Genomic DNA, 21,088 nt, shown 5'->3' with positions numbered 1-21,088 from the left:
ACAGAATTCAGATGCCTCCGAAGGGCCCTGGCCTCCCTGACATTTCATAGCACAAAGAAGACTCATTTCCTGAGCGCAGAGCCAGGAGGACCCCCTGCGCATCGCCAAGGCGTGACCAAAAAGCAAACCCAAAGTTCCCCCCCAATAAAACCACAGAAAGAAAGCACTTGACTGACGCGGGTTCGATTCCCCACACCCTGCAAACCGGGGTGGGGGGGCCAAGGATCCAGCCCATTTCCCCAGCCCTGAGCACCCCTGAATGTAGCCCCTAACCCAGACCAATTTCCCTGCACTTTGGTGAATGCGTTTTGTTTTGTTTTGTTTGTTTGTTTTTTGCTTTTTGGGTCACACCCAGCAATGCACAGGGGTCACTCCTGGCTCATGCACTCAGGAATCACCCCTGGTGGTGCTCAGGGGACCCTATGGGATGCTGGGATTTGAACCCGGGTCAGCCGCGTGCAAGGCAAACGCCCTCCCCGCTGTGCTATCACTCCAGCCCCTGGTAAATGCGTTTTGGTGCTTTGATGAAGGCGTTTGTTCTCTCCAGGCTTTGCAGAGTGGGGGTTATAGAGGGTGGGGGCTGGCGGGGGTGGGAAGGGGGGGGGCTGTGTCCTGGTTATTCATAGACTCTGCCCAGCACTCCGGCTACTTCAGTGTTCAGTATGTGGGGGTGATGAGGAGAAGAAGGAGGCAGCCGGCGCTTTAATATTCCTTGGGGGAGGGGGTTGCTTTATTTGGTCAAAAGCTGGAAGCCCAGATTCCAGCTTTGTGTGTGGTTCTCCGCCAGCTGCCGGAGGCATTTCGCAGCCTGCAGTTCTCTGGAGGGTTTCCGACTTGTACTCGGCAGCCCTGGTTATTTATTTAATTTGCACCCACTCCCGGGGGCTGGTTGGGCTGTGCCGACCCCCCCTGGGAGTCACTGAGCCCTTCTGAACTGCAGGGGGTGATGCTGAGACGCCATTTCTCAGACCTGGTCTCCACGGAGCGGAAAGATGACGCCGGCTCATCCCAGCACTTTGGGGAACCTTCGGGAAAGGTCTGGGAATGCAGACCACATGAGGCAGAAACGCTGATGGCTCTCTCCGGGCTCTTTCTGCACCCAGGAGGCCAGACGTCCTTCCCGAAATTCTGTTTCATTCCGAACCTCTGGCTGGAAGCCCTTTATCTCCTGCTGCCTTGTCAAATGTATTATTTATGACAAAGGTTTTTCTCTCCTCCACTCATAAGTTCGGGACTTAGTATGCATTCAGAGCTGGAAACTGCTGGCAACAGATGCTTTTTTCTTTTTTTCTTTTTGGGTCACACCCGGCGATGCACAGGGGTTACTCCTGGCTCTGCACTCAGGAATTAACCCTGGTGATGCTCAGGGGACCCTATGGGATGCTGGGAATCAAACATGGGTCAGCCGCGTGGGAGGCAAATGCCTACCTGCTGTGCTATTGCTCCAGCCCCCACAAATGCTTTATTATTATTATTATTTTGCTTCACACCCAGCAATGCTCAGGGGTTACTCCTGACTTTTCACTCAGGAATTACTCCTGACAGTGCTTGGGGGACCATATGGGATACGGAGGATGGAACCCGGGTCGGCCGTATGCAAGGCGAGTAGTACCCCTGTACTCCAGCCCCATAAATGTTTTTTTTTTCCAGTTGCTATCCTAAGGTTGCTTCCCCCTCCCCTTTCTTCTTTTCAACGTAATAGTGAGCTATAAGCAGTATGCAATCCAACACAGAGGAAAAAGAGGAATTATTATTAAAGGGGCTGGAGCAATAGTACAGTGGGGAGGGCATTTGCTTTGCAGGTGGCCGACATGGGTTCAATCCCTGATATCCTGAGCACCACCAAGAGTGATTCCTGAGCACTGCTGACTGTGCCCCCCCCCAAAAAAAGAGAATTATTATTATTATTATTATTGTTATTTGCGTTTTGGGTAACACCCCGCGATGCTCAGGGGTTCCTCCTGGCTCTGCACTCAGGAATCACTCCTGGCGGTGCTCAGGGGACCCTATGGGATGCCGGGGATCGAACCAGGGATTGAACCGGGCATTGGTGGCGTGCAAGGCCAACGCCCTTCCCGCCAAGCTATGATTTCTGCTGCTCATCACGCACCATTCACCTCATGGTGTAAGGGTCTGTTTTTGCATGTGATTAAAATTTAAGGAGAGGTTCTTTGTTTTCCATGGTGCTCAGGCCTGGTTCTGTATTCAGGGATCACTCCTGGTGGGCTCAGCGGACCATACGGGGTGCCCGGGTCGAATCCGGCTCGGCCACATGCAGGGTAAGCACCTCACCCCTAGACTCTCTCCTCAGCCCCATTGCAAAACCTAAGAATTACTTTAATACATCCCCACACACACAAAAGAAAGAAAGAAAGAAAGAAAGAAAGAAAGAAAGAAAGAAAGAAAGAAAGAAAGAAAGAAAGAAAGAAAGAAAGAAAGAAAGAAAGGAAGGAAGAAAGAAAGGAAGGAAGGAAGGAAGGAAGGAAGGAAGGAAGGAAGGAAGGAAGGAAGGAAGGAAGGAAGGAAGGGAGAAAGAAAGAAAGAGGCAGAAAGGAAGGAAGAGAGAAAGAGAGAAAGAAAGAAAGAAAGAAAGAAAGAAAGAAAGAAAGAAAGAAAGAAAGAAAGAAAGAAAGAAAGAAAGAAAGAAAGAAAGAAAGAAATGAGCTGCTGCGACCAGAAGCGCTTTCTGGACTGTTTCTAGATCTTAGATTTTTGGGGGGCGGTGGGGTCGGGTGCAGCTCTTAAGGGTGCTCGGGGCTCCAGCTAATACCCGCCCTGGCAGTTAGTGCGAGCACCCCAGGGTGCTGCCTGGCCCACTGATTTCTCAGGGCCTCGGGGTTACCCTGACAACGCGCAGAAGGCCACAGGGCGCTGGGAAGCAAGCGTGGAGGGGCACCCGCCTCGCACTGCACCCCGTGGTCCTCTCGCCACCTCCCCCTTGCTTTGTCACAGGGGCCGCTCACAGGACAGCTCGGGGCCTCATTCCGGAAACGCCACAGGGTCCACCAGGGCTCCAGCGCAGGGCCCTGTGTGAGTGTGTGTGTGTGTGTGTGTGTGTGTGTGTGTGTGTGTGGCAGGGGGCATGTGAACGTCTGTCGAGCCGTGGGCACCGATTTAGCTAATCACCAGTGGAGACTGGGGGGGGGGCACCAGGGACAAAGCCAGGAAACGTCGCCCTCAATGCCTCCCACCCCCTTCCCTCTCACCTTGCAGGGTAAGTACCCTCTGAGCCCCCTCCCCACACTGTCCCGGTCCCTGGTCATGTTGGAGTCCTCCCTCGCAGCCCTGAGTGTCCCGAAGGGGAGGATCCCTTTAAAGGAGGAAGAAAGAAAGAAAATCTGAACCATCTGGGCAGACACGGATGTGAATTTCCTGCTGAAGGCAATTTGTTCCATTTTTATTTATTTATTTATTTATTTTTGCTTTTTGGGTAATACCCGGCGATGCACAGGGGTTACTCCTGGCTCTGCACTCAGGAATCACCCCTGGCGGTGCTCAGGGGACCCTATGGGATGCTGGGAATCGAACCCGGGTCGGCCCTGTGCAAGGCAAACGCCCTACCTGCTGTACTATTTATTGCTCCAGCCCCTCAGAGATACTTTTGACAGTGCTTGGGGACTCCAATTAAACCTCAGTTCCGCAAAGTGCAAGGCAAGTTCCCTACCCACTATACTCATTCTCTCTCTCTGACCCTATTCATTGTCTTTTTTTCTGTTCTTTTTCTTTTTTTTTTTCTGTTCTTAAGGCTCTTCACTGATAACTTGCTTCTGTTTTTTTTTTTTTTGTTTGTTTGATTGGTTGGTTGGTTTTGGTTTTTTTTTTTTCTTTTTCATTTTTGGGTCACACTCGGCAATGCTCAGGGGCTACTCCTGGCTCTGCACTCAGGAATTACTCCTGGCAGTACTTAGGGAAACATATGGGATGCCGTGGATGGAACCCGTGTTGGCCGTGTGCAAGGCAAACGCCCTACCTGCTGTGCTGTCGCTCCAGCCCGAGATAACTTCATTCTTATCACTATGCTGTATCACTATGCTGCTGTTCAAAACAAAAATACATGCACAGTGGGCTGGAGAAATGTGTGCACACACATACGTGGGGACAGCAGAAGGGGGGAGACGGTGGTATGGCTGGTTCAATCTGGATGCTGCCAGGGTTGGCTGGTCCTGATTCCACCATTAGGTGGGGATTAAGGATGAGACTAGAGCCTGGCCAGGGCAGGGGCCATCTCTCCTGAGAGTGGAAGATCACAGTGATGCCAGGGAGGAGGGATGCCAGGAGAAACCCGGCAGGATGGGCCAGCACCTGGAGGCAGGAAGCTACCTGGTAGTTCTAAGCTCTGGGCCAGTGTCGGTGCAAGGTTTTCAATGTTTTCTGTAGTTCTCATCTCTGGGTCAATGGGAAGTGGAAAGTTTCCTGTAATTCTCACCTCCTGACCTATGGGAAGCAGAAAACTTCCTGTAACATTCAAATCTTGACCAATGGGAACTGGGAAGCTTCCTGCTAACTCTCAGATCTTGACCAATGGGAAGTGGGGAGCTTCCTGTGAATGCTTTGCTAACTCATTCTTTTTTTTTTTTTCCTTTTTGGGTTACACCTGGCTCTACATTCAGGAACTACTCCTGGCAGTGCTGGAGGGACCATGTGGGATGCTGGGAACTGAACCTGGGTCGGCCGCGTGCAAGGCAAACGCCCTACCGGCTGTGCTATCGCTCCAGCCCCTGCTAACTCAATCTTGACCAATTGATCAACGGCAAGTTTCCTGCTCTCACCTCCTCGACCAATGGTAAACTTCCCGCTCTCACTTCCTCAACCAATGGCAAGCTTCCTGCTCTCACCTCTTGACCAATGGTAAGCTTCCCGCTCTTACTCCCTTGACCAATGGTAAGCTTCCCGCTCTCACGCCTCGGCCAATGGTAAATTTCCTGCTCTTACCCCTTGACCAATAGTAAGCTTCCCGCTCTCATCCCTTGACCAATGGCAAGCTTCTTGCTCTCACCTCTTGACCAATGATAAGCTTCCTGCTCTCACCCCTCGACCAATGGTAAGCTTCCCACTCTTACCCCTCGACCAATGGCAAGCTTCTTGCTCTCACCTCTCAACCAATGGTAAGCTTCCCGCTCTCACCTCTCGAACAATGGCAGGCTGGAAGGCTTCTCTGGCTTCTGACCGCTTGAGCCGTTCACCTGCACTGCTAGATGGTTCTTTCGGAGACGGAAGTTGCATAAAGAGGGCACCCACCCACTTAGCCCTCTCCACGCATGGAGACGAGAGTTTACTGTCTGGAACAGCGTTTGCATTTCTTTTTAATATTCCCCTGTCTTTATTTGGGAGTTATTCTTCCAAAATTACCCCTGGGACCTATTTTATTTTAGTGTTTTGAACCACACACCTGGTGGTGCTCTGGGCAGACTCCTGGCTCTGCACTCAGGAATCACTCCTGGCAGGCTCTGGGGACTTTATGGGATGCCGGGAAGGCAAACGCCCTCCCCGATGGACTATTGCTCCAGCCCGGGGGCTTATTTCTATTTAAAAAATTGGATAAGGGGCTGGAGCAATAGCACAGCGGGTAGGGCGTTTGCCTTGCACGCGGCCGACCCGGGTTCGATTCCCAGCATCCCATAGGGTCCCCTGAGCACGTCCAGGGGTAATTCCTGAGTGCAGAGCCAGGAGTGACCCCTGTGCATCGCCAGGTATGACCCAAAAATCAAAATAAATAAATAAAAAGTTGGATAAGGGTCGGGAGATGTTACAAAGATGTCATGTTTGCATGCCGGTATTCTGGATAAGATTCCCTTATCCCAGCACAGCGGGTAGGGCGTTTGTCTTGCACGCGGCCGACCCGGGTTCGATCCCCGGCATCCCATATGGTCCCCCAAGCACCGCCAGGGGTAATTCCTGAGTGCAAAGCCAGGAGTAACCCCTGAGCATCGCTGGGTGTGACCCAAAAAGCAAAAAAAAAAAAAAAAAAAAAAATTTAAAAAAAGATTCCCTTATCCCCCATCCCGGAAACCAGTACAAAAATGCCCGCTGAGTACCGCTTGTGTGGACCCCGTCAAAAAGTTGTTTTGGGAGGCTGGAGCGATAGCACAGCGGGGAGGGCGTTTGCCTTGCAGGAGGCCGACCAGGTTCAATTCCCAGCATCCCATAAGGTTCCCGAGCACCACCAGGAGTAATTCCTGAGTGCGTGAGCCAGGAGTAATCCCTGTTACATCTCCGGGTGTGACCCAAAAAGAAAAACAAAGCATAGCAAAGCATAGCAAAGCAAAGCAAAGAAAGCAAAGCAAAGCAAAGCAAAAAGAAAAAGTTATTTTTCTGTTCCTCCAGGCCAGGGGAACAGAGGGCCCCTAGCGGCCAGATTTTGAACTGCAGCCTAAATCCCCAGGCTCTGAAATTGAACCCGGGTCAGCCGTGTGCAAGGCAAGCGCTTTCCCTGTTATCCTCTCTCTGGCCCCTCTTGAAGTATATTTGATCGGTATGAAGAACAGAAGCTTTCCAACAAAAACAACGTCGCTGGAAGTTGTTCCAAATGCCATCGGAGAGATGGCCATATGTCCTATAGAAACGATGCACCTAACTATTCCGGAAAATGCGCCGTCACAGGTGGCAATGTTCTACCCCGGAATCTCTGTTTGCGGCAAACGTTCCTGAGGTAGCGTTCAACCACATGACTGTGCGCATAACAAGAAGTTCTAGATCTGGTGTTTTGTAAAACGCATTAAAGGGGCCAGGGAGATGATTCAATGGGCTAATATTTGCATGCAGGGGGCATGCACTCACCCACCCCCTGGTGTCTGAGCACTGCTGGGAACAGGTCCTGCTAAGTGGGAAGCCCTGGCTGGCTCACCTGTCCTCCCCTGCCAAAGGATAAACAAATAAACCTGGAGAGGCTTGGGAGGAAAATGCATTCTGCAAGGTTCCTGGGTCCTTCCCACCGCCTGCTTGGCTGACATTTCCGAAGGGGATTTGTCCTCAGACTGACATTGTTTTTGCTGTCGTTTGGCTGCTTTTGAGCCACACCTGGCAGTGCTCAGGGCTCACTGCTCTGCTGGCTCTGAGTTCAGGGACAGCCTTCTGGCTGGCTCAAGGGACCATGGAGATGCTGTGGATCAAACCTCAGTTGGCCACCTTTTTTTTTTTTTTTTTTTTTGGTCACACCGAGATGCACAGGGGTTCCTCCTGGCTCTGCACTCAGGAATTACTCCTGGCGGTGCTCAGGGGACCATATGGAATGCTGGGATTTGAACCCGGGTTGGCCAAGTGCAAGGCAAACGCCCTACCTGCTATGCTATCACTCCAGCACCCCCAGTTGGCCACCTTTAAGGCAAGCCCCTTACCTGCTGTACTGTCTCCCAGACTCTCTGGATGACATTTTGGTCTAAATCCCTGCACTTTCATCTGAGGCGCTGAAATTTGTGTTTGAGAAGCAACTCTGATGATATCTGTGAACTTAGAATAACTCTGTGCCTTTGACACTGACATCCTATGGTTTGGATTCTAACCCGGATAAATAAGCGTCTCATTGCAGAAGATCCACATACAAAAGTTTCTCCCAATACCATCGGTGGCAAATGACAAGCCACTCAGAGGTGGGTTCAGATCCCCACACCCAGACTTCTGTTACGGAACAGGGACTCAAAGTGCGGGTGGCGGTGTCTGTATAGATCTGGAAGGCTGCTGTTGTTTGTTTGGGGGTTAAACCCCGAAGTGCTCAGGGCTCATTCCTGGCAGTGTTCAGGAGACCGCATATAGCACAAACATGACCACAGAGGGATTGAACTGGGGTTGGCTGCATGCAGGGCAAATACAAACAGTACACTTTAACCTGTGTACTATTTCTCTGACCCTATTGGGAAGGAATTTTGTTTGGGGGCCATACCCAGCTGGAGCGATAGCACAGCGGTTGGGCGTTCGCCTTTCATGTGGCCGACCCAAGTTCGATTCCTCCGCCCCTCTTGGAGAGTCCGGCAAGCTACTGAGAGTATTGAGCCCACGCGGCAGAGCCTGGCAAGCTCCCCGTTCATATTGGATATGCCAAAAACAGTCACAATAAGTCTCTCAATGAGAGATGTTACTGGTGCCCGCTCGAACAAATCAACAAATCGATGAGCAGTATGACAGGATGACAGTAACAGTAACAGACGACCCAGCTATGCTCAGGGATGATTCCTGACTCTGTGCTCTGGGAATCATTCCTGACGGTGCTTTTGGGGGACTATATGGTTTTCCGGAGACCAAACCTGGTTGGTTGCACACAAGGCAAGCACCCTGGCGACGGTTGCTATCTTCCCGGCACATCAACCTGGAAGGCTTTTTTTTTGGGGGGTCCCACCCAGCGATGCTCAGGGGTTACTCCTGGCTTTGCACTCAGGAATGACTCCTGGCGGTGCTTGGGGGACCATATGGGATGCCGGGGATCGAACCCAGGTCGGCCGTGTGCAAGGCAAACGCCCTCCCCGCTGTGCTATCGCTCCGGCCCAACCTGGAAGGCTTTTGATGATGCTTGTGATTAAGGCAGTTTGGCAGGGACTGGAAAGAGGGTACCTCCCAGGGTTCTCTGACATGCCACGTCTAAAACTTACCATTGCCTCTCTTCGCAGCTTTATAATAGACAGGTGCCCATGGCCTAGAAATCTCACAGCGGGGATTCGCTCCCAGAGGAATCCCAGACAAAGCTGTCATCTACAGGGAGAGTGATTCCAGCATTGTGTGCTGGACAAACAGCTCCTGTGGACCCACCCGGGGAAGCTGCACGCAGTTAGGACACAGGATCATGGAGAGCATTAGTCAAGCTCTTGACGGCCATATATTGTTTGTTTTGGGGCCACACCCAGAGGCGCTCAGGGCATGCTGAGTGAGATCCCCAGATTTCTGGGTTTGACCCCCAGTGCCCAAAACCTCCCCAAATGCTGCTAGGTGGAGTCTGAAACGGAACAAAGGTGAGTGCTGAGAGGTAGGGGTGAGTCTGGGTGGGGGTTGAGAAGAGGGCGTTGTTGTGAGATAGGCCAGAAAGATAAATCTGGGAGATTTTTCCATAGCAAACCTGAGAAAGCAGAATGAAAACCATCAGCTAAGTGGCTTACCTCTCAGATGCACACAGCGGGACTGAAAGCAGATTTAACTCTAAATTTGCAGCGGTGTAGCCACAAAAGCAGGCAGGCATCTTAAGAAAGTAACGAGTCCGGGAGAGTCTTGAAAGATAAAAAAATTAATTATTAATACCCCTTATTAATAATTACTAGATTATTATTCCATACTCTGCCTTCACCCCCACCTCACTCAGGTGGCTGGCTGTTTTACAGGAAGGAATTAAAGACATGTAGAATCACTACTCAGAATGAAACTTAAAAACTCAAGTATTAAGTCAGGGATGTGACTCAGTAGTAGAGGATTTGCCTTATGTGAGTGTGACCTGGGTTCCATCCTCAATTCTGTGCAAAATAAGCTGAAACGTACACCAAGTATCCTGCAGGAGAATTATTAATAAATTAGTGTGTGGTCGGGGTGGAGGGTGGGAAGGGAAATTTAGTGGAGGTGCTCAGGGTCTGGCTGTGGAACCAAGCACCTCACTCCCTAAACTCCCTGGCCTGGATGAAACGTCTTTTTTTGCTCAGGGGACCATATGGGATGCTGGGAATCGAACACGAGTAGGCCCTGTGCAAGGCAAACGCCCTACCCACTGTGCTATTGCTCTAGTCCCTCAGGTCCTTTTTTTTTTTTCTTTTTGGGTCACACCGGCGATTAACAGGGGTTATCTCCTGGCTCTGCACTCAGGAATTACTCCTGGCGGTGCTCTGGGAACCATGTGGGATGCTGGGAATCGAACCCGGGTCGGCACGTGCAAGGCAAACGCCCTCCCCGCTGTGCTATCACTCCAGCCCCTCAGATCCATTTTTTAAACTTTTTCTTTTTTCATTTTGGGTCCCACCCGGCGATGCACAGGGGTTACTCCTGGCTCTTGCACTCAGGAATTACTCCTGGCGATGCTCGGGGGACCCTATGGGATGTCGAGAATCGAACCCGGGTCGGCCCCGTGCCAGGCAAACGCCCTCCCCGCTGTGCTATCGCTCCAGACCCCCTACACGCATTTTCAAACATTCCATTATATTTTTGCTCGAGGTCTAAACGCTCTGCATTTCGGCCGACGCGCGCACGCCAACATCCCAAGCTGCGCGGGACAGTTTAGGATCCCTGAGCCCTCTTCTCGGCCACGCCCCCAGGGTGAAAATCCCGCGAGACGCCGCTGCCCAATCAGCTCCTTGAGGGGCGGGGCGTCGCCGGCCACACCCCCGCGAGGCACTCCCGCCCCCGCGCTTCCGGCGCGCGGTGACGTCAATGAGCGCCGGGCGCAACCGACCCCGGAAGCGGCGGGGGCGGCGGGGCTGGGCCGGCCGGCAGGGGTGGGCGGCGCCGGGCATGGTAACGGGCGGGCGGGCCGAGCTCCGCCGCGGCGCCGCCATGATGATCCACGGCTTCCAGAGCAGCCACCAGGACTTCGCCTTCGGGCCCTGGAAGCTCACGGCCGCCAAGACGCACATCATGAAGTCGGCGGACGCCGAGAAGTGAGGCCGGGCGGGGACGCGGGCCGCGACCTTGGCGGGGCGGCCCGGGGGGTGCGCGCGCACGCACACATACACACACGCATGTACACACGCACATCTACACTCGCACGGACACAGGGACACATGCACACGCAGACGTGCACACGCACAGACACGCGCACACGCATGTACACACGCACGTAGACACTCGCACGGACACACACGGACACAGACACATGCACACGCACACACGCATGTACACACGCACATATACAGTCGCACGGACACAGACACATGCACACGCAGACACACATGCACACACAGATACGCACACACAAATTCACGCACACAGACATACACGCACACACATGCACACGCACATATACACAAACACATGCACACACACACCAGACATACGCTCACATACACACCGGCACGCACACACAGACACACATGCACATAGCACACATGCACACAGAAGCACACAGACACACCAGACACATACGCACACATGCATATACACATGCACACGCTCGTACATGCACACATACTCATGCACACATGCACATACACAAACACATGCACACATAAGCATGCAAGCACACACACTACATACACACACATGCGCACACACAGCCAGCCCCAGGGAAGCATGCTCACATGCACGCATGCACACAGCCTGCCCTGGGAAACATGCATGCACGCATGCAATGTATGCACGCACACACATGCACGCACACACCCCGGTGGAGGCGCCGGGGTGTTACAGTGTGCATGATGGACGCCTTGACTTCCAGCATGTTAGGGGCAGTGCGGGGGCGGGGGGTGGGGACCTGGACCTGAGGTTCTGAGCGAGCCCCCAGCACCCCCTCCTCATTCCCTTCTCCCCAGACTGATCACTGCACTTAGACCCGCCTCAGGAGTGCAGCTCGCGGGCTCCTGGTTCAGCGAATGTCAGGGCCTGGGTCTTGGTACAGGCCGAGAGGTGGGGGCGTCCCTGAAAGCCGGAGCTGACGCAGCTGTGTGTTTCCAAAACCGTTTGGGATCCGGAGGCTGCACACGTGCCCTGGAATTGGAGGAGCAGGAACTCCCCCCCCCCCCCCGAGAGCTTTATGATTTTATTTAGTTAGTTTTAAGGGCTGGAGCGATAGCACAGCGGGTAGGGCATTTGCCTTGCACGCGGCCGACCCGGGTTCAATTCCTCCGCCCCTCTCGGAGAGCCCGGCAAGCTACCGAGAGGATCCCGCCCGCACGGCAGAGCCTGGCAAGCTCCCCGTGGCGTATTCGAGATGCCAAACACAGTCACAACAAGTCTCACCGTGGAGACGTGACTGGTGCCTGCTCGAGCACATCGATGAACAACGGGACGACAGTGCGACAGTTAGTTTTAAACCAGGCTGGTGGCCCGTTGGCTCCCATCAGGGGGGGTGCCACCCTGCCTGGACAGGACCCCCACCCTTCCCCTGCCCGAGATGGGGGTGGATCTGAGGCCTGCAGGAGCCGGGTTAGACGTGGAGCAGACGGGAGGAGGGCTGCAAGGAGGGCTGAGCCAGGGAGGTTGCAAGCCCCTGGCTGACTCGGTCAGGGCTGGTACACGCAGGCCTTGCGGATAAGGAGCAGGGGCGGCGAGGGCGGGCAGTGGAGAGGTTGCCTTAACGTCACTGAAACTGCTTCAGTGCAAAGCGTCCTTCACTGCCTTCCCTCACGGTGGGCGGGTGGCCGTGGCGCTTCCCCATCACTGAGGCACAGAGTACCGAGGCACAGAGTACCGAGGCACAGGTTACTACCCCGGACGGTGCGGGAAGACCTCGCGGGAAGACGTCCGCGGGGCTTGGGAGGGAGGGGAGGAAGCCGCCTTCTTAACTTGTTTGGTTATTGGGCCACCCCTGGCAGTGCTCTGGGTCTTACTCCCGGCTCGGTGCTCACAGGTCACTCCTGGCAGGGCTCAGGGGGTTCTATGGGGGTGACTGTCCCCCCCCCTTGTGATCGCCTCAGGTTGGCCAATGAGCTGCACATGCCGTCCCTCCCGGAGATGATGTTCGGGGACAACGTCCTCCGGATCCTGCACTGCTCCGGCTTCGGGATCGAGTTCAACGCCACGGACGCGCTGAGGTGTGTCAACAACTTCCAGGGCATGCTGAAGGTGGCGTGCGCTGAGGAGTGGCAGGAGAGCAGGTGAGCGCTGCCCTGGGGACGGGCGGGGGGTCTGCGGGGGCCCACGGGCAGGGCTTGGTCTGCAGCGCGCAGGTGGGTGGTTCTGGGATTCCGTTTCCTCCCCGTAGCCAGGAGGTCGGAGGTCGGTCGGTTGGCTGGGGCCGTCCCTGTGAATTGTCTCGCCGTAAACTGAGTCACAGCTTTGAGGAGTGGTGCGAGCTTGGCTCTGTGTGTGTGTGTGCGTGTGTGTGTGTGCTTTGTTTTTTTTTTTTTTTTTTTTGCTTTTTGGGTCACACCCGGTGATGCACAGGGGTTCTTCCTGGTTCTACACTCAGGAATTACTCCTGGCAGTGCTCAGTGCTGTGGGATGCAGGGATCCGAAACCGGGTCGGCCGAGTGCAAGGCAAACGCCCTCCCCGCTGTGCTATCGCTCCAGCCCCCGTGTGTGTGTGTGTGTGTGTGTGTGTGTGTGTGTGTGTGTGTGTGTGTGTTTATTCAATTGCTTTTTTTATTTTTTACTGTTTTGCTTATCGGGCCACTCCTGCAGTGCTCAGGGGCCTCACTCCTGGCTCAGTGCTTATAGATCACTCCTGGCAGGGCTCACGGGACCTGGTTTGGTGGGGGAGGGGGAGGGTGCCAGAAAACAAACCCAGGTCCAAGCCAGAACAACAAAAAAATGGGGCTGGAGCCATAGTACAGTGGGGTGGGGGTGATGGCCTTGTGTACTGCCGACCAGGTTCGATCCCCTGCATCCCATAGGGTTCCCCGAGCACCGCCAGCAGTAATTCCTGAGTGCAGAGCCAGGAGTCAGCCCTGAGCATTGCCGGGTGGGACCCAAAAAGCAAACGAACAAACAAAAAAACCAGGTCCACTTCCTGCCAGGCAAGCACCTTGCCTGCTTTACTCTGGCCCTTCTGTTCTGTTTGTTTGTTTGTTTTTGCTTTTTGGGTCCCACCCAGCGATGCACAGGGGTTACTCCTGGCTCATGCACTCAGGAATTACTCCTGGCGGTGCTCGGGGGACCCTATGGGGATGCCGGGGATCGAACCGGGTTGGCCGCGTGCTATCCCACTGTGCTATCGCTCCAGCCCCTCTGTTGGGGTTTTTAAAGAAAAGTGACCCCTTCAGATTGGCAGGGGATATTCCAGGGGCTGTGGGGGTTGAGGGCAGCCCGCTCTCTCGGGAAACCAGAGTGGCCGGCCTCGTTTCCTTGGGCCTGTGGCATCCCAGGGGCTCCGGTAGGCTCGAAAGTGGACACCTTGGGGCCAGGCTCTAGGAGAACCGGGTCAGCCCGCCATGGCCGCGGGCGCCCAGTGCCGTGTCCCCCGTCCCATCCCTCCCCTCCCCTGTGTCCGAGGACGGAGGGCGAGCACTCCAAGGAGGTGCTGAAGCCGTACGACTGGACCTACACGACTGACTACAAGGGCACGCTCCTCGGGGAGGCCCTGAAGCTGAAGGTGAGCACTGTGACCACTTCCGTCTTGGCGCGAGAACTTTCTCCCAGCGCGGGGATGTGGGTGGGTGGCATTCGGCCGAGAGTGGGAGGGCCAGGGTTCCCCGGTGGGGCGCTTTGGGCCCTCACCCATGGGGGGGCGCACCAGGCCTCAATGCCCGGTGCCGGTGGCCGGAAGCCGTGTGCCTTGGCGGCCCTGGGGGGCTCTTGGTGGACAGCCCCTGTTCAGGGGCCCTCCTGAGTCAGCCTCGGGCTTGGGGGGCTTGAGCTGGCAGGACCGTCGCCGTCCTGGGGGTCGGACCCAGCTCAGCTGGGTGCAAGGTGGCAGCCCTCCCCCCCCCCGCGCCCTGTGCTCTCCCGGCCCCTCCTCGAAGCGTCCCTGAGGTCCTTTGCCCCCCAGGTCGTGCCGACCACAGACCACATCGACACGGAGAAGCTGAAAGCCCGCGAGCAGATCAAGTTCTTCGAGGAGGTTCTCCTGTTTGAGGACGAGCTCCACGATCACGGGGTGTCCAGCCTCACTGTGAAGATCGTGAGTCTCCGCCACGCGCCCCGGCCTGCTGGCCGGGACCCCCCAGCTTTGCCTGACCCCCCGCCCATCGTCGCTCTGCCTGCCCTCCTGCTGGGGGGGTGGGATGGGTAGCTGAAGGGGGACATCAAGGCATGGGGAGAAATAATATTGCAGGGGAATGTTTTCTTACAATTTATCATCAGAGTGCATATGTGTGTTTGTGTGTGTGTGTATTTGTTTTGCTTTTGGGGCCGCACCCAGCGATGCTCAGGGCTGACTCCTGGCTCTGCACTCAGGAATCACTCCTGCCAGTGCTCGGGGGGACCCTATGGGATGCCGGGGATCGAACCCGGGTTGGCCGCGTGCAAGGCCAACGCCCTCCCCGCTGTGCTATCGCTCCAATTCCCATCACCTGCCAGTATACTTGATATTCCTGTTTCTCCGAGGTCACATGGAAATTTCTCGGGGAAACGGGGTCCCAGGCAGGAGGCGTTGGGAGCAGGGGGCTGGCCCTCAAGCACCTGGCCGCGCCTCAGTGGCCTCAGCACGTCTCGGAACCGTTCATGCCTCAGTGCATGTTCCTCCCACTCTCAGACCCCTGGGCCTACAGGAGGAAACAGGCCCTGGGGGTGGTGGCTCTGTGCTGGGGTGCGCCCCCCAGGAGAGACCCCAGAACACTGTCAGGGGTGGCCCCCAAACAGCGAACAAATGCCCAGTGCCTGAAGCCCCTGGTGTCACGACCTCTGACCCTTCCCGGATGCGCCCTTGGCGGCACTGCTGAGCCTCTGTTTGCTGCCTGAGCCCGGGGGGGGTCACGATGGGAGCCCCCGGGGGCCGGGGAGATGCACGCGGCCAACTGGGGGTCTGCCCTCCACACCCCACGAGGTCCCCAGCCCTGCCAGGAGTGACCCCTGGACACGGAGCCAGGAACGAGTCCTGAGCACCCAGGGGCGTGGCCCAGATGCCTCCCCACAAAGAGAAGGATACGGAGGAGCACTGAGGGAGGCGCAGGCCCGAGTCCGCTGCTCCCTGCCCTGAAGGAGGGTGCGGGCCGCCGCAGCGTTCCACAGAGATGAGGAGAGTCAGGGAGGGCTCGTGTCTGAGAGCTCGCACCCGGGGCCTCGCCAGCAGAGATTCTTATGTTTTGGGATTTTTGCGGGCCCGTGGGTTCTGGGATTGAACCTGGGTCGGCTGTGTGCACGGCTAGCCCGCACCTGCAGTGCTGTCACTCTGTCCCTCTGGCCCCGGGTGCAGATTTTTATATGCTCTTTATTTATTTATTTTTGCTTTTTGGGTCCCACCCGGCGATGCTCAGGGGTTACTCCTGGCTCTGCACTCAGGAATTACTCCTGGCAGTGCTCGGGGGACCCTATGGGATGCTGGGAATCGAACCCGGGTTGGCCGCGTGCAAGGCAAACGCCCTACCCGCTGTGCTCTCACTCCAGCCCCTTTTATATGCTCTTAATTCAGTAAATCCCCTGATTTGAGAGGGTCAGAGGAGAATTGGACTCACACCTGATAGTGCTCAGGGCTGACTCCTGGCTCTGTGCTCAGGGCTCACTCCTGGCAGTGCTCAGGGGACCGTATCACTGTCGGGATGGCACCAGGGTTGGCTGCATCAAGGCCAATGCTGTACACTTCTACCGTCTCTCTGGCCACCCTCTGATTTTTTTTTCCTTTTTGGGTCCCACCCGGCAATGCTAAGGGCTGACTCCTGGCTCTGCACTCAGGAATCACTCCCGGCGGTGCTCGGGGGACCCTATGGGATGCTGGGAATCGAACTCGGGTTGGCCGCGTGCAAGGCAAACGCCGTCCCCGCTGTGCTCTTGCTCCAGCCCCCGGCCCTCTGGCTTTTGAGAACTCCTGTGTCAGTGCAGTGGGACCGTCTGAACAGTTCCCGCTTTTGCCCCCTCAGAGAGTGATGCCGTCCAGCTTCTTCCTGCTGCTGAGGTTCTTCCTGCGGATCGACGGGGTGCTCATCCGGATGAACGACACGCGGCTGTACCACGAGGTGGCGTCTCTGGGGACTTGTGTCCTTGGCAGGAAGTTTGACATGAAATATTTTAGCTTTTTTTTTTTTGGCTGGGGGGGTGACCCACACCTGGTGGTGCTTGGGGCTGACTCCTGGCTCGGTGCTCAGGACTGACTCCTGGCTCGGTGCTCTGGGCTGACTCCTGACTCGGTGCTCAAAGATGACTCCCGGCTCTGCTCAGGGAGCACTCCTGGCAGGCTTGGGGGACCCTGTGGGGTCACGGGGGTCCAACCAGACCCAGCCACATGCCCTGGGGTTCAGTCCCGGGCCCTGAAACAGTGAAAGCTGCAGCTCATTTTCTTGTTTCTCTGCACGCCGAGAGTTCGCCCGTCTGTGGTGTGTCTGAGGCCGCTGTGCTTTGCAGGGGGGTGTGCACCCTGGACTCCGGGTCGTGCACGGCCGCGCGTTCCCTCCCTCGAGCCTCCAGCGGGCTTCACGTCCCCCGTGCTGCCCCGTCGGCCGTGCGGGCGCGTGCGTGTGACGGGGGTTTTGGTCGGCCGTGGCCCCCCGGACTGACTTCGGCCCCTCACGGCCCTGCCCGCAGGCGGACCAGACGTACATGCTGCGGGAATACACATCTCGGGAGAGCAAGATCGCCAACCTCATGGTACGGGGCTTGTCTGTCGGGTGGGCTAGGATCTGCGGCCGCTGCTGGCTCCGTGCTCGGGGGTGGGGGGGGTCGGGCCCCTCCCCTGCTCCCTGTGCGTCGTGATGCCTGCTTAGCTCTGCAGCCAGGCCTTCCGGGGGCCCCGCCTGGCCACTCCCAGCGGGGCTGGACCCCGGGGCCTCGCCTGTGGGTGGGCTGGGGCCGGACCCCCTAGTGCCACCTCCAGGCTCCGCATTGCCGCCTTCTGTTGGGGTGGGGGGTCATGCGGGTGGGGACAGCGGCTTAGGGTCCACTGCTGACCACGTCCGGCGCCCGTCTAGTCTGTATCCTGGGTGATCGAGACGCAGGGGCTGGCGGAGAGGGCAGGGGGTGAAGGCTGGGCACGCGGGCTGGTGCGAGCGGCCCGTCCAGGGGGTCTCCGGGGTTCCCTGCTGACCCGCGCCGTGGGGGCAGCACGTGCCGCCCGCGCTGTTCACAGAGCCCAACGAGATCTCCAAGTACCTGCCCGTCAAGGAGGCCGTCTGCGAGAAGCTGCTGTTCCCCGACAGGATCGACTCGAACCCCGCCGACGCGCAGGACAAGACCCTGCTCAAGTAGCGGTGAGCGCGGCCCCGTGCGGCCTGCCGGGCCCCTTCCCCGACGGTGGCGGCGCAGGCACAGAGGGGCCACGCCGTGTCCACCGCGATCCCCCCGCTGCCCTCCTCGGGCCGGGACCTGGCACCCCTCCAGTGCTGGGCACCTCGCGGCAGAGACGTTCGTCCCAATGCCCGGGGGTGGGGGTGTTGGAAGGGGCCGGGTTTGGTGGGGGCATCTTTGGTTTCCTGTTCCAAGGCCACACCTGGCTTTGCTCAGGGCTGACGCCTGCCGGGCTCGGGACCCCGTGGGGACCCCCCGGTCTGGCCAGGTTCGCAGTGCAGGCGCCCTCCCCGCTGCCTGGAGAACATTCCAGTTGTAGACCCCACCCCAGGCCCTTCAGCCCCGTGGTCCGGGTGTCAGGGCTTGTCGGCACGGCTGGGACGTGCCCGTTTGCCGCTCTGGCGCCGGTGAGCCCCTGGTGCTTGTGCAAAAACCTTTGCAAAAACCGAAGGTGTTTGCAAACGTGGTGTGGAGGGTCCGAGAGAGTCCACAGGCATGAGACGCTTGCCCGGTACAATCCTGACTCCCCAAACCACAGCCAGGAGGGTCCCCGAGGAGCAGCACCAGGTGTGCCCTAACCCCCAGCCCCAAATGCAAACTCTTTTTCATTTTTCCAAGCAAATATGACAGAAGTTCCTAACGCAGCCGCATTTTCCACTTAAATGATCGGAGGGGTAGCCGGGGAAGAGCAGAGGCCGTGCTTCAGAAATGCAAGCCAGGGGCCAGAGCGATAGCACAGCGGGGAGGGCGTTTGCCTTGCACGTGGCCGACCCGGGTTCGATCCCCGGCATCCCATATGGTCCCCCAAGCACCGCCAGGAGTAATTCCTGAGTGCAAAGCCAGGAGTAACCCCTGAGCATCCCTGGGTGTGACCCAAAAAGAAAAAAAAAAAGAAATGCAAGCCAGTTTTTCTTTCTGAACTTTCTTTTTTTTTAAATTTTTAGATTTTTTAAACATTACCATTAAACATTTTAATATTTATTTTTTTATTTTATTTTAATTAATTAATTTATTTATTTGCTTTTTGGGTCACACCCGGCGATGCACAGGGGTTACTCCTGGCTCTTCACTCAGGAATTACACCTGGCGGTGCTCAGGGGACCATATGGGATGCTGGGATTCGAACCCAGGTCGGCCGCGTGCAAGGCAAACGCCCTACCCGCTGTGCTATCGCTCCAGCCCCAACATTTTAATTTTTTAAACATTACCCAGAATCTAGTAAAAGATCATTTCTACAAGACTTAGGTTGTCCCACAAGGAGACAAACGTACGTTTGAAAATCCATTTAATTGTTCGGATGATGCTTCCAATGTCTGTAGCCTTGTGTGCCTTTCTGACTGGTTCTTTTTTTCTTTTTTTTTTTGGTTTGTGGGTCACACTCGGCGATGCTCAGGGCTGACTCCTGGCTCTGCACTCAGGAATCACTCCTGGCAGTGCTCAGGGGACCCTATGGGGTGCTGGGAATCGAACCCAGGTTGGCCGCATGCAAGGCAAACGCCCTCCCCGCTGTGCTATCGCTCCAGCCCCTCTGACTGGTCTTTCGCCTTCAGAAGGCATAAAGCGAGCAAGAATTTACTGGAAGTGGACTCCTGTCCTGTTTTTCTGTTGTCATGGCACTCGGCAGTGTTCTGTGAGTCACACCTGGGGTCTCACACACAAGGCATGCACTCGATGCCTTGATTCCCCTCCAGAGTCCTTCAAAATGGAATTTTTGTTTATTTGGGGACCACCCTGGCAGTGCTCAAGGCTTACTCCTGACCCTGCACTCAGGGGTCACTTTTGGTGTGCACGGGGGACCCGATGGGGTGTCGGGGATCCAGCCAAAGTCAGCTGCGTGCAAGGCAAATGCCTTACCTGTTGTGTTCTGGCCTGAAAAATGGATTTAAAAACCCCCCAAAATTAGTTATTATTTTTTTTTGGGGGGGTCACACCTGGTGATGCTCAGGGGCTCCTTCTGGCCTCAGGAATTACTCCTAGTGCTCAGGGGACCCTGTGGGATGCTGGGAATCGATCCCGGGTTGGCCACGTGCAAAGCAAATGCCCTCCCTGCTGTGCTATCACTCCAGCCCCCAAATTAGTTTTTTTTTTTTGCAAGGAAGGGGGCAAAGAGAAAAGAAATAACCCCTTTTGCTGCCCCCCCCATCCAAGTATTAGGCCGGTGAGCTACACCACACCCCACAACCCACCACACCCCTTCTTTTCTGGCTTGCAAAAATTTGTACATCATTTCTGCTCGAGAGATAAATGGTTCAGTGAGATGATTTAGTGTATTTTTTTGCTTTTTTTTGGGGGGGGGGTCACACCTGGCGATGCACAGGGGTTACTCCTGGCTCTGCACTCAGGAATCACCCCTGGCTGTGCTCAGGGGACCATATGGGATGCTGGGATTTGAACCCGGGTTGGCCGCGTGCAAGGCAAACGCCCTACCCGCTGTGCTATCGCTCCAGCCCCGAGATGATTTAGTTTTCAAGGAATAGCTAAGCTCCTCAGATATTGGAGCTACATTTCCATGACGGGTAAGTCGTGATTGCCATAGCTGGTGGCATCAGTGGGCTGATCCTCTGAGCCGGATGGGGTGTGACGTTGGCTGGGCTTCTGCTGCGGTAGCTGCAAGATTAAGAAAAATCAGAAGTTGAGAAATTGAGGGTTTTGTTGTTGATTGAGGAACTACACAGCCCGTTTACTGTATATCAAGACCCGTGTTTAATTTTTTTTTTTTTCATTTTTAGGACTGGAATGTGTATAAGTCGTACCTCACCTCACCTTCCGATTGGTTTTATTTTCCATGCAGATTTGAACAAAACAGATGCAATTTATAAAACTTTCTAAGATGGGAAAAACTTGTAAGACTATTTCATGAGCTGAAGCTCATAGGCCAGTTCTGTTAGTTTGATTCAGATTTCTTAGTTCCTGAATCACTCCTCAGTGGCTGTGAAACATGGTAGAGATTTAAAAATTAAATTTTTTTTTTTTAAATTATGGATGGGAGGTAGATAAGTGAGTGTATACCCGGGAACTTTGTTATCTTCTTGTGGGGGGAAGAAGCCCAGAGAAGCCGTGTCTGACCATTGCTACAGAAGATATATGCCATTTTATATTTATTTGTTCCTAGTGTCTTTTTGTAAAAGGGGAATAAACAAGGAAGTGCTTATTTTGT

The 21,088-nt window shown here is 55.5% G+C and overlaps 1 protein-coding gene across 2 annotated transcripts in view; it reads left to right on the top strand.

The window, feature by feature from the left end:
• Nucleotides 1–10,347: 10,347 nt before the first annotated feature.
• Nucleotides 10,348–21,088, top strand: part of TIPRL (TOR signaling pathway regulator) — a 10,748-nt gene continuing 7 nt past the window's right edge. The window contains exons 1-9 of one of the 2 annotated variants that reach the window (XR_008627297.1): nt 10,348–10,559; nt 12,534–12,713; nt 14,050–14,149; nt 14,546–14,677; nt 16,572–16,667; nt 17,233–17,295; nt 17,749–17,894; nt 20,274–20,447; nt 20,661–21,088. The exon at nt 20,661–21,088 is cut by the window's right edge and continues 7 nt beyond it. Coding sequence is in view for 1 of the 2 variants with exons in the window: in XM_004613839.2 (XP_004613896.2) it covers nt 10,414–10,559; nt 12,534–12,713; nt 14,050–14,149; nt 14,546–14,677; nt 16,572–16,667; nt 17,233–17,295; nt 17,749–17,892 (861 nt within the window). In the remaining variant the exon portion in view is untranslated. The remainder of the gene's footprint in view (nt 10,560–12,533; nt 12,714–14,049; nt 14,150–14,545; nt 14,678–16,571; nt 16,668–17,232; nt 17,296–17,748; nt 17,895–20,273; nt 20,448–20,660) is intronic. The other variant, XM_004613839.2, reaches the window with a different exon arrangement.

This window comes from Sorex araneus, chromosome X (genome assembly GCF_027595985.1).
Source record: "Sorex araneus isolate mSorAra2 chromosome X, mSorAra2.pri, whole genome shotgun sequence".
Lineage (NCBI taxonomy): Eukaryota > Metazoa > Chordata > Mammalia > Eulipotyphla > Soricidae > Sorex > Sorex araneus.
The sequence above is the reverse complement of the archived record's forward strand: the minus strand, read 5'-3'. Positions and strand labels throughout refer to the sequence as shown.